Source organism: Oppia nitens, unplaced genomic scaffold (assembly GCF_028296485.1).
Source record: "Oppia nitens isolate AA-2021 unplaced genomic scaffold, nextdenovo-longstitch-racon4-pilon3 scaffold10_pilon_pilon_pilon, whole genome shotgun sequence".
Lineage (NCBI taxonomy): Eukaryota > Metazoa > Arthropoda > Arachnida > Sarcoptiformes > Oppiidae > Oppia > Oppia nitens.
The window spans coordinates 2910728-2922834 of NW_026533189.1; the positions used below are offsets into that span (position 1 = coordinate 2910728).

The 12107-nt window shown below is 19.0% G+C and overlaps 1 protein-coding gene across 1 annotated transcript; it reads right to left on the reverse strand.

Annotated features, from left to right (window-relative positions):
* Nucleotides 1-11173: 11173 nt before the first annotated feature.
* On the reverse strand, nt 11174-12075 carry LOC128965704 (piggyBac transposable element-derived protein 4-like). The gene is made up of 2 exons (XM_054312455.1): nt 11337-12075; nt 11174-11241 (listed from the first exon to the last, which is right to left on the reverse strand). Exons 1-2 carry the CDS (start codon nt 12073-12075, stop codon nt 11174-11176), a joined length of 807 nt encoding a protein of 268 aa, XP_054168430.1.
* Between the last annotated feature and the right edge of the window lie 32 nt (nt 12076-12107).

Below are 12107 nucleotides of genomic sequence, written 5' to 3' on the forward strand. Positions count from 1 at the left end.
ACAAAACAAAAATAATACATACTTTCCAATTAAATTGAAAATAATTTAAACCATTATAACAACCGAATCAAAAGTGCTAAAAGATTGGGAAATATATAATGTATTGTCGGCTACTTTATTATAGCATAAAGTTTATGAAAATTATAATTAAAATTTAAAAAAAAAATATATCAGTTTGTAGTCAATGGAATATTTCTATCAATTTGTCTCTATCTGATTGTCAATCACTAACATAACTGACAAAAATTTATGAAATAAACTATAGTTTAATTATTTAAAGTTAAATTATATGTTATAATGATTATATTAATATATATATATATTTATATGATAATGTATCACACTTATTTTATTAAAACGTTTATACTATATGCTAAAATTTTTATTATTTTATTAACTAAAATAATATATAATTATTTACTTATAATATTAATGTAATAAGTTATGTGTAAATAAAAAAACACAAATAAAATTAGTATTTTTTATTGCAAAACATTAGTATTGATAAAATATGACTAAAAATACCAACAAAATAAAACATTAATTTATCATTAAATAAAATAATAATTTTGCAATTTTATAAAATACAGTAATATTGTTTCTTATAATTACAATTGTTTATAATATCTATGATATAATAATGTTATAATATCTATGATATAATAATGTTATAATACCGATATATACAGTATATACAAGTTTATCGTTATTATTAAACTAATAAAATAAGTTTGAAAATAGTTTTTGTTGTTATATAAAGAAACTGTTAATTAAAAATAATTGATTTAGTTTGAAATAATTAAATATATGATTATATTCTATTTTATAATTACCAATTGATAAGTGAATTGATTGATTAAAAATAATTTCCAACAATAGAAACCAATTTTCGGTTTAGCCATCAATTCTATTAATGTTAACAACTGTTGTTAATATTTGTGAAAATAAAATGAAAATTAATATAATAATAATTAAAATTTAATTTAAATTTGATTACTTTAAGTTTAGCATGCAATATATGAATTGATTTTAGTTGAGAAAATTTATTGCTATTATAATTATAAATTAGTTTATATGTATGTTTAGCCTCCGTATTTACATTACTGGCTAATAGTATTATTGATGTAATACATATAAAACAGATTATTACACCAAAAGTAAATATTATACCAATAAACATATTGTTTTTTAATTGTATAATTGTAATTGTCATACACGATATCAATAGTGAATAAAATAGCCAATAGTATAGCAAAGTTGGTGACCATAAATTGTTAAGCGTATGATTTTGAATGTAAAATGTGTTCAATGTTTTATGAAAATGTTTAGTAACTAATATATTCTGTTTAATTGACAGTATTTTTAATTTAATTAATTTTGAAATTTTGGAATTAATTTTTTTTAATCGAAATTTTTGATACAAACATATTGTCGAAAAATATAACATATTATAGGTTAACATTAGTTGAGAGTTTGGAGTGACAAACAAATAAAATAGTGACCAAATTATGCCAAATGTTATCAATTGATACCATGAATAGTATAATGACATTACTATAAATGGATATATTAAAAAACATATAAAATATGACATTTTTAATATTTTGCTAAATAATTTAAAATATCCAGTACAATTATAATCATTAATATTTGGTATAGCATTGATATTATATAATAATTTTAATTGTTTTATGTCAATAGTTTTAAATCTATTATTATTATCAAATTTTATTAAATAGGCGCACATTATTGAAATCTGTTTTGAAATGTAATTTAACATGTAATGCACATTATTGAAATGTAATTTAAAACTGTTTTACCAAAATCAGGCCATTTACCTAAATAACTATTATATTTATAATGATTGTCATCATTTAAATAATGGCCTAAAAATGTCTTAAATAGTTCAACAAAACAACATATATCAAATATCATTGTATTTAAAGTTGATATACATTTATAGTTTGTATTATATTTAGGAAATCCCAATCGATAGCATTTTTCGCCCAATAAATACAATAGGATATCATATTTTGTTAAATACATTTTTAAAAACTATATTTGTATATAATATAAGTTAAATTAAAATTAAAGTTATATCTGATTAAGTTTAATGTTTTGATAATAATGTTTTTTTTAAATAACTAAAATAATTATAATTGATTAAAAATTAAATAGGTAAACATTCACAAATAAAAATAATAATTTTTGTTATTAATTAAGTTTTGTTATTAATTTTTTAATTAATTATATTTTTTTATATATAAATATAATTAGAAACAATAGTTTTAATTGATTATTTGTAATATAATGCACTTAAATTATTGTATAATAGATTATGATAATAGTTACAAAACTTCAATTTTTACAACTACTATTAAATTTGATATAATTAATTTTATTAAAATTAAATTTTTTAAAATTATTACACCATTTAATAAACAAAAAAAATAATTTTTTTTTATTAAATACCGAAATAAAAATTGAAATGTATTTTAAACTAATAAACTATTCTAATATATATATGTTATAGTTATATTAAATTAATATATTAATAAATAATTAACTTAATGATAAATTAATGGTTTTTTGTTGCTATTTTATTTAGTCATATATTAGTAACGCTAATGTTTTGCAATAAAAAGTTAATGTTGTTTTATGTCTAATTAAGACATGACTAAAAAATGACAACAACAAAAATAAAATAAATTAATCATTAAATAATTAATTAAGTAAAAATTGTATTAATACTTTATAATACTTATATTAATACTTAATATCTTTAAAACTTATCGTAATAAACTAATAAAATAATATAAATATTATTATATTAATATATTAATTAACTTAATTAGTTTTCAAACATTAGTTAACTTAATGATAAATTAATTGTTTTTTTTGTTGCTATTTTATTTAGTCATATATTATATTAGTTATGCTAATGTTTAGCAATAAAAAGTTAATGTTGTTTTTTCTTTATTTAGACATTACTAAAAAAGCAACAACAGCAAAAATAAAATTAATTTATCATTAAATAATTAATTAAGAAAAAATATAGTGAAAATTTGTGATCTGGTGTATTAAATGATACAATATGAAAAAACTAAATAAACTCAACTATAGTCATGTAAGGTATTAAATAACTCGGTTTGATAAAAATAAACTCAAATTTAGTCATATATAATATAAAATAGTTCAAATAAATTATTTTGTTTACACTATATTTTTGTTAACTTTAATTTAAAAAGTATTAATTCAATTTCCATTTTTCTATAATTTTCAATATAATAAAAGTTTAATAATTTTATTAAACATTAATATAATTATTTAAATGTCCCAAATTTATTAATTTTGTTGATAACTAATAGGATAATTATATACTTAATATCAATGAAATAAGTTATTTATAGATAACTTATAAATAAAAACAATACAAACAAAATTAATTTTTTATTGCAAAACATTAGTAATATTAAAATTTGTCTAAAAATACCAACAAAAACATTAATTTATCATTAAATAAAATAATAATATTGTTTTTTCAATTATCTATAATAAGCACATTATGTCCATAATTTAATTGTAATACCAGTATATACTAGTTTATCGTTAATTAAAGTAATAAAATAATTTTCAAATAGTTTTTTTGTTATATAAAAAAATATTAAATAAAAAAATATATTTATTAATGTTTTATAATATTAAAAAGTACAGTATATCATAATTAACGATTGATACGCTAATTGTTTAAATAATAATTTATATAATAATAATTTGAATATTTTATTTTATCATCAAAATATACATTTACTTTACATATAAAATTATTAATACAGTATAATTATGATAAATATTCAAATAAAATCAATATTGAGAATATTTTAACTTTAATTAGACATAATTAAACAATAATACTAATATAATACTAATAAATAATAACAATTAAAATCATCAAAATATACTGTAGATATTTATAAATTACTGGACATAAATTGTTTTTTATATTTTATTCACTTATATAAATAAAATAAGTTTTAATATAGTTTTTGTTGTTATATAAAGAAACTGTTAATTAAATTAATTTATTAGTATTTAATATTTAATATATAATTATTTTCTATTATATATTTACCAATTGATATGTAAATTGATTGATTAGAAATAGTTTCCAACAATAAAAACCAATTTTCGGTTTAGCCATCAATTCTATCAATGTTAACAACTGTTGTTAATAGTTGTGAAAATAAAATAATAATTAATATAATAATAATAACAATTAAAATGTTATCTTGATAATTAATATCAAGTTTAAATTATTTATATTAAATTTAATTACTTTAAGTTTTGCATGCAATGTATGAATTGATTTTAGTTGACATAATTTATTGCTATTATAATTATTAATTAATTTATATGTATGCTTAGCTTCCGTATTAACATTACTGGCTAATAGTATTAGTGATGTAATACATATAAAACATATAATTCCTCCACAAGTAAATATTATAGTAATTAACCTATTGTTTTTTGATTGTGTAATAGTTAATACTATACATGATATTAATATTGAATAAAAAAGCCAATAGTATAGTAAAGTTGGTGACCATAACTTGTTAAGCATATGATTTTTAATGTAAAATGTATTCAATGTTTTATGAAAATGTTTCATAAATAACATGTTCTGTTTAATTAACAGTATTTTAATATTAATTAATTTATGAATTTTAAAATTAATTTTTTTCAATTGAAATATTTGATACAAACATATTGTCGAAAAATATAACATATGATAGGTTAACATTTGATGAGATATAGGAGTGACAAACAAATAAAATAGTGACCAAATTATACCAAATGTTATCAATTGATGCCATGAATAGTATAATGACATTACTATAAATGGATATATTATCATACATAATAAATATAACAGTTTTAACATTTTGCTAAATATTTTAAAATATCCAGTACAATTATAATAATTTATATTTGGTATTGCATTAATATTATATAATAATTTTGATTGTTTTATGTCAATAGTTTTAAATCTATAATTAGTATCAAATTTTATTAAATACGAACACAATATTGAAACAGTTATAACTGTTTTACCAAAATCAGGCCAATCACCTAAATAACTATTATATTTATAATTATTTTCATTATTTAAATAATGGGCTAAAATTGTTTTCAATAGTTCAATAAAACAACATATATCTACTAATATTGTTTGTTTAGTTGATACACATATATAGTTTGTATTATATTTAGGAAATCCCAATCGATAGCACTCTTCGCCCAATAAATACAATAGGATATCATATATTGTTAAATACATTTTTTTTAAAAATTATATATTATAATAAATAAAAATAAGATAATTTTATAAATTTACTAGTTAAAATGTCACTAATAATAATAATTATGATTTTGTTATATTTAATTTATTAAAATTTTATATAAATTTTTATTAGAAACAATAGTTGTTATTGATTACTAGTAATATAATGTAATAAAATTATTGTACATTAAATTATGATAATACTGTAGTTTCAAAACTTCAATTTTTATGACTACTATTAAATTTTAATATTAATAATAATAATAATAATAAATACGATATACCATTACTTAATACTATTAAATTTTAATTATATCACATTTATTTTATTAAACTTGTTAATTATTATACGATATAATAATACTCCAAAATTGAAATTGTTTTCTATTAATTATATAAATAATTATTGAAATGTTCTACTATTAATAAATGTATTATTTAAATAATAAAATAATATATTATTATTATTATTATAGATATACAGTATTATAGTAATAGATTAATGAATAGTTAACTTATAAATAACGCAAACATCATTTAACTAAATTTTAACTAAATTAATAAAATTTTATATTTATTTTGTTAACTCCGTTTTATAATAAAAATAATATTATGTACAGTAAATGATTAAATAAAATTACAAAAAATTAATAAAATGTATATTAACTAAAAATTATTATTTGTTATATACACTATATAAAGATTTACAATATTTACAGTAGATATTTATAATTTACTTGACATAAATTGTTTTTTATATTTTAGTCACTTATAGAAATAAAATAAGTTTGAAAATAGTTTTTGTTGTTATATAAAGAAACTGTTAATTAAATTAATTTATTAGTATTTAATATATAATTATTTTCTATTATATATTTACCAATTGATATGTAAATTGATTGATTAGAAATAGTTTCCAACAATAGAAACCAATTTTCGGTTTAGCCATCAATTCTATCAATGTTAACAACTATTAATAGTTGTGAAAATAAAATAATAATTAATAAAATAATAATAAACATTAAAATGTTATCTTGATAATTAATATTAAGTTTAAATTATGATATATTAAATTTAATTACTTTAAGTTTTGCATGCAATGTATGAATTGATTTTATTTGAAATAATTTATTGCTATTGTAATTATTAATTAATTTATATGTATGCTTAGCTTCCGTATTAACATTACTGGCTAATAGTATTATTGATGTAATACATATAAAACATACAATTACTCCACAAGTAAATATTATAGTAATTAAACTATTGTTTTTTAATTGTATAATAGTTAATACTATACATGATATTAATATTGAATAAAATAGCCAATAGTATAGTAAAGTTGGTGACCATAAATTGTTAAGCGTATGATTTTTAATGTAAAATGTATTCAATGTTTTATGAAAATGTTTCATAAATAATATATTCTGTTTAATTAATATTATTTTTAAATTAATTAGTTTTTGAATTCTAAAATTGATTTTTTTCAAATGAAATTTTTGATACAAACATATTGTCGAAAAATATAACATATGATAAGTTAACATTTGATGAGAGATAGGAATGACAAATAAATAAAATAGTGACCAAATTATGCCAAATGTTATCAATTGATACCATGAATAGTATAATGACATTGCTGTAAATGAATATATTAATGCACATAATAAATATAACAGTTTTAATATTTTGCTAAATAATTTAAAATATCCAGTACAATTATAATCATTAATATTTGGTATAGCATTGATATTGTGAAAATTCACGTTATTTACCTATCAGAGGAAGTCGAGTTAGGACATTCACTCTAGTTTTATATAAGAATTATAGCGAGAAGGCTATGTAACGAGTAGGTTACAGAGCGAGAAGGCTATTTAATTCAAAGGTTATTAATCCATAGGTTATATCATATATATAGGGTTAGTTTACATGGACTTTAAGTAGGAGTAGATTTATTTTAGTGGGATTGTATAAGTTATTAGCAAATTATACTATTGGCTAATTTAATATGTTAAACCACGCATGTGTTTAGATGTTTCTCTTGATCTGAGTTGAGTTGAATTTTGGAGAGAGAGAAGAGTTGTGATCTGGCCTTCGAAGTGGAGAGACGTATATTTACCTGTATCCCTCATAAAATTAGTATAATAAATAAAGGTAAAGGTTTTAATTGAACTTTGAGGTGTAAGTTATTGAAGGGACCGGGCCCTGCGCCCGCGTCCCTTCCGAGGTAAGCGGGCAGAGATATTTGGGAGTAAGTATAATTAAAGGTTGATATAAAAGTATAGCGTTGGTGTAATCAACGGCGGAACAGTGGATCTAATCGTTGGAGTTCGTCTTGGAAATCTTGTCACATAATAGTCAAAGGTAAAGATAATAAAGTTGTGTCATGTATTGTGGTGATCTGAGCAACGAATAGAGATACTGTTGAGGGTATCGTCACGTGAGGTGTCGATCCGTGTAGTGACCGTGTAACCTTACCGTTGGGGATGGTGGTCAAAGGGGAGAAACGTGTCGAAAGTAACATGAAAACAGTCCTACAAATGATTACCGCACGAAAGTTGCTACAATATTATATAATAATTTTAATTGTTTTATATGAATAGTTTTAAATCTATTATTATTATCAAATTTTATTAAATATGCGCACATTATTGAAATAGTTAAAACTGTTTTACCATAATCAGGCCATTTACCTAAATAACTATTATATTTATAATAATTGTCATCATTTAAATAATGGGCTAAAAATGTCTTAAATAATTCAACAAAACAACATATATCAAATATCATTGTATTTAAAGTTGATATACATTTATAGTTTGTATTATATTTAGGAAATCCCAATCGATAGCATTTTTCGCCCAATAAATACAATAAGATATCATATTTTATTAAATACATTTTAAAAAACTAAATTTGTATAATTTTTGTTATTATTTAAGTTTTGTTACTAATTTTTTAATTAATTATATTTTTTATATATAAATATTATTAGAAACAATAGTTTTAATTGACTACTTGTAATATAATGTAATTAAATTATTATACAATAGATTATGATAATAGTATCAAAACTTCAATTTTTACAACTACAGGTACTACTAAATTTGATATAATTTATTTTATTAAAATTAAATTTGTTAAACATTATTACACCATATAATATACCAAAATTGTAATTTTTTATGAAATACTTAAACAATTATTAAATGCTTTAATTTATTACTCTATTTTATACTAGTAAAATAATATAAATGTATATTATAATTTTTATAAAATTAATATATTAATAAATAATTAACTTAATGATAAATTAATGGCTTTTTTGTTGCTATTTTATTTAGTCATATATTAGTAACGCTAATTTTTTGCAATAAAAAGTTAATGTTGTTTTATGTCTAATTTAGAAATGACTAAAAAATGGCAACAACAAAAATAATATAAAATAAATTAAATTATTAAATAATTAATTAAGTAAAAATTGTATTAATACAATTATCTTTGAAACTTATCGTAATAAACTCAAATTTAGTCATATATGGTATAAAATAACTTTGTTTACACTATTATATTTGTTAACTTTTATTTCAAAAGTATTAATTCAATTTCCACTTTTCTATAATTTTCCTTATATTAAAAATTTAATTATTTTATTAAACATCAATATAATTATTTAAATGTCCTAAATTTATTAATTTTGTTGTTAACAAACAGGATAATTATTTACTATAAGGGGTATAAGGGGTTTAGAAATTTATTTCATTTTTAAATAATAATTTTTGATAAGTTATTAACATTGATAGAAATGATGGCAAAAAACAAAAATTGGTTTCTAATGTTAAAAATTATCTTTAATTACTCAAATTACATATCAATTGGTAAATATATACTAGAAATGAATCAAATTTAAATAATTATTTATTTTAATTGACAATTTCATTATATAACTATAAAAACAATTTAAAAAATAATCACAAAATTATTATTATTATTATTATTGCTTAAGATTATTTATATTATAAAATCCAATTTTGTAAAAATGAATATAAAATCTTATTAATTAAGTTTTTATATTTTTTTTATATGTTTATACAATATATTTGATATAAGTTATAATAATTTTTGATTTGTAATTAGTATTTATAATTTTTAAAATAGACAATATATTTAATTAAAGTAAATGGATTATTAATATAAATTTTATTTATATATGTTTTATTATAGAAAATTTATTGTTAAAGTTGTAAATAATATGAAATTTAATTATAATAGTTTATTAATTTATCAAATCAAAACATTATTATTTATAACATTGATTAATATAGAAATATACAGTAAATAAAATAAAACTAAACATGCATTAAATATTGTATTTTTTATAATTATTTTATATTACATTAAATAATTATAAAAAAGTAATATAAATTAATATTATATATATATTTAAAAAAAATAATAATTTTTAGTTATAGAATTTGATTATTAAGTTAATACCATAATTTGATGATTCAAAATAATCCCAAATTTTTCTATACTGTATTATCCATATTTATTATAAAACAGTAGCCTATAAAAAATAAATTAATTAAATTTAAAAAAAAAATATTTTCTTATAAAATAATAATAATAATAAATTATACCCCAAATGCATTAAGTTTTTGTGGTAATGATGTCGTATAATATTGCCATTGATTTGTTTGATAATCGTATACTTCGACTGTATCTTCGCGACCATCTTTTTTTATTTATATTAATTCATGTAATTAAATATTTATAATAATAATAATTCAAAAATATTAATTATTTTTAACTCCTAAGAGTTTAAAAATAATACATTAGACTTATGCTAAGTGTATGCATTGTTGGCCAGCGGTAAATCACGCGCGTTCATCAACCAATCAAAATAAAGAACGCATTTATATTGTTGTTTATATTTTATACAGGGTGTAGCAAATTATAAAATTACTTTTTAATAGTTTTAATTATAAACATATAGTAAGATATAATATTTAATTAACTTGAAATAATAATTGTTAATAATAATTAAATTATAAATATATGACAAAAACTACGAAATATTAGTATTCCTATATATATAAAAATTAATTAGATTAATATAATAAAATAAAATATTATACAATTTTATAATAATTTTTATATTTAATTAACAATATTTAATTAGTAATTACTAATAAATTATTATTTTTTTAATATTATAATTACTAATACTATTTAATAATAATTTGCAAAAGTTAACAGTGAACTATTATTAAAACACATATATATAAATGAAAATATTTTTAAAAGTATCAAATCAGAAAAAATTATACAAATTAAAAATTTGATAACTAAATTAATTACAATTAAAATATTAATCAATATTAATTAATTAAAGTGAATTATAATTATAAATTAAACATTTATACAGGAATGGTAAAAAATTGGTAACATATATTACAGGTTATTAAAATTATCAAATTACATAAATACTTTTAATGAATAACTTTTAATCCAATGTGTTGATGAAAACATGACAACTCACTTGTCAAGGTTTTAGCACATAATGGAGTAGTACAGTTTTCGCACATAAATGATGTTTGTTTTCTTGGCTTATTATTTTTGAAACACATATAACAWTTTTTCACATTAGATTTAGCATTAGAAATAATAGGTACAAATTTAGAATTAATACATATATTATTAATCACAACACTTTCTGTTAAATTATTTATATTAATTAAACGTAATGCAGTTGTTTTTTTGAAAATTTCGGATGTAATACAGTTGTGTGACTTAGATTTATAAATTATATAGCTGTTATTTAATGAGACGTTAACTAATAAATGCCATACAACTTGTGGCCAAAAGCAAACTCGATGACTGTAGCGGTGATAACTTAACTTTTGATCATATAAATCAACACCAAACATGTATTTATTGTATTGTCGGATTATATTAGGCATTAAAATGACTGATTTGTTTTGGGAAAATGTACGCTCTTTTTCAGATTCACCTTTAGGTATATGTGTGGAAATAGCGGTTACTAATTTGTTGTCGTACCATTGAACAATTGTTGTTTTGCCACTTCTCATATACCTAGGGCCTCGATTTTTCTTACTTAGCATTTCCGATTTTATAAATGGTTTTTTAAATTGTATGGGAAGACCATGTCTATTCAATCTAACAGTGCCAGTTAATCCAATTCCCCTTTCAATCAGAGAGTTAGCTAATGATATTGAAGTATAAAAATTGTCAGTATAAACTTCATGACCTGACATTTCGTCAATAGGCTGTAATAACTTCAGTACAATCTTTTCAGTAAAGTTAGGGAGACCTTTATCTGTTGATGAATGGCAGTGCCAATTGTACATGTATCCTGTTTCAGATTCGCAGCAAACATAAAACTTAATGCCTTGTTTATGAGCTTTGTTTGGCATATGCTGTTTTTCACTAAATCGTCCATCAAATCCTACAAGGCTTTCATCAACAGTTAACTGTTTATTTGGTTGATAAAGCTCTTGACTAACTTTAGGTAAATGATTCAATAATACTCTTACTCTATATAATGGGTCGTTATTACATTCATTTGTTTCATTTGTTTGAGAGTGGAAATGCAGGCATCTTTTAATAGTTAGATAGCGTGTTAATGTCATAGAGTTCTTTATTAATTCAGTGCAATATAATGAATCAGAAGACCAATGCTTGCGTTCATTCGGTATTTGTTTAAGTCCCATTAATATTTGTATTCCAATGAATACCTTAACTT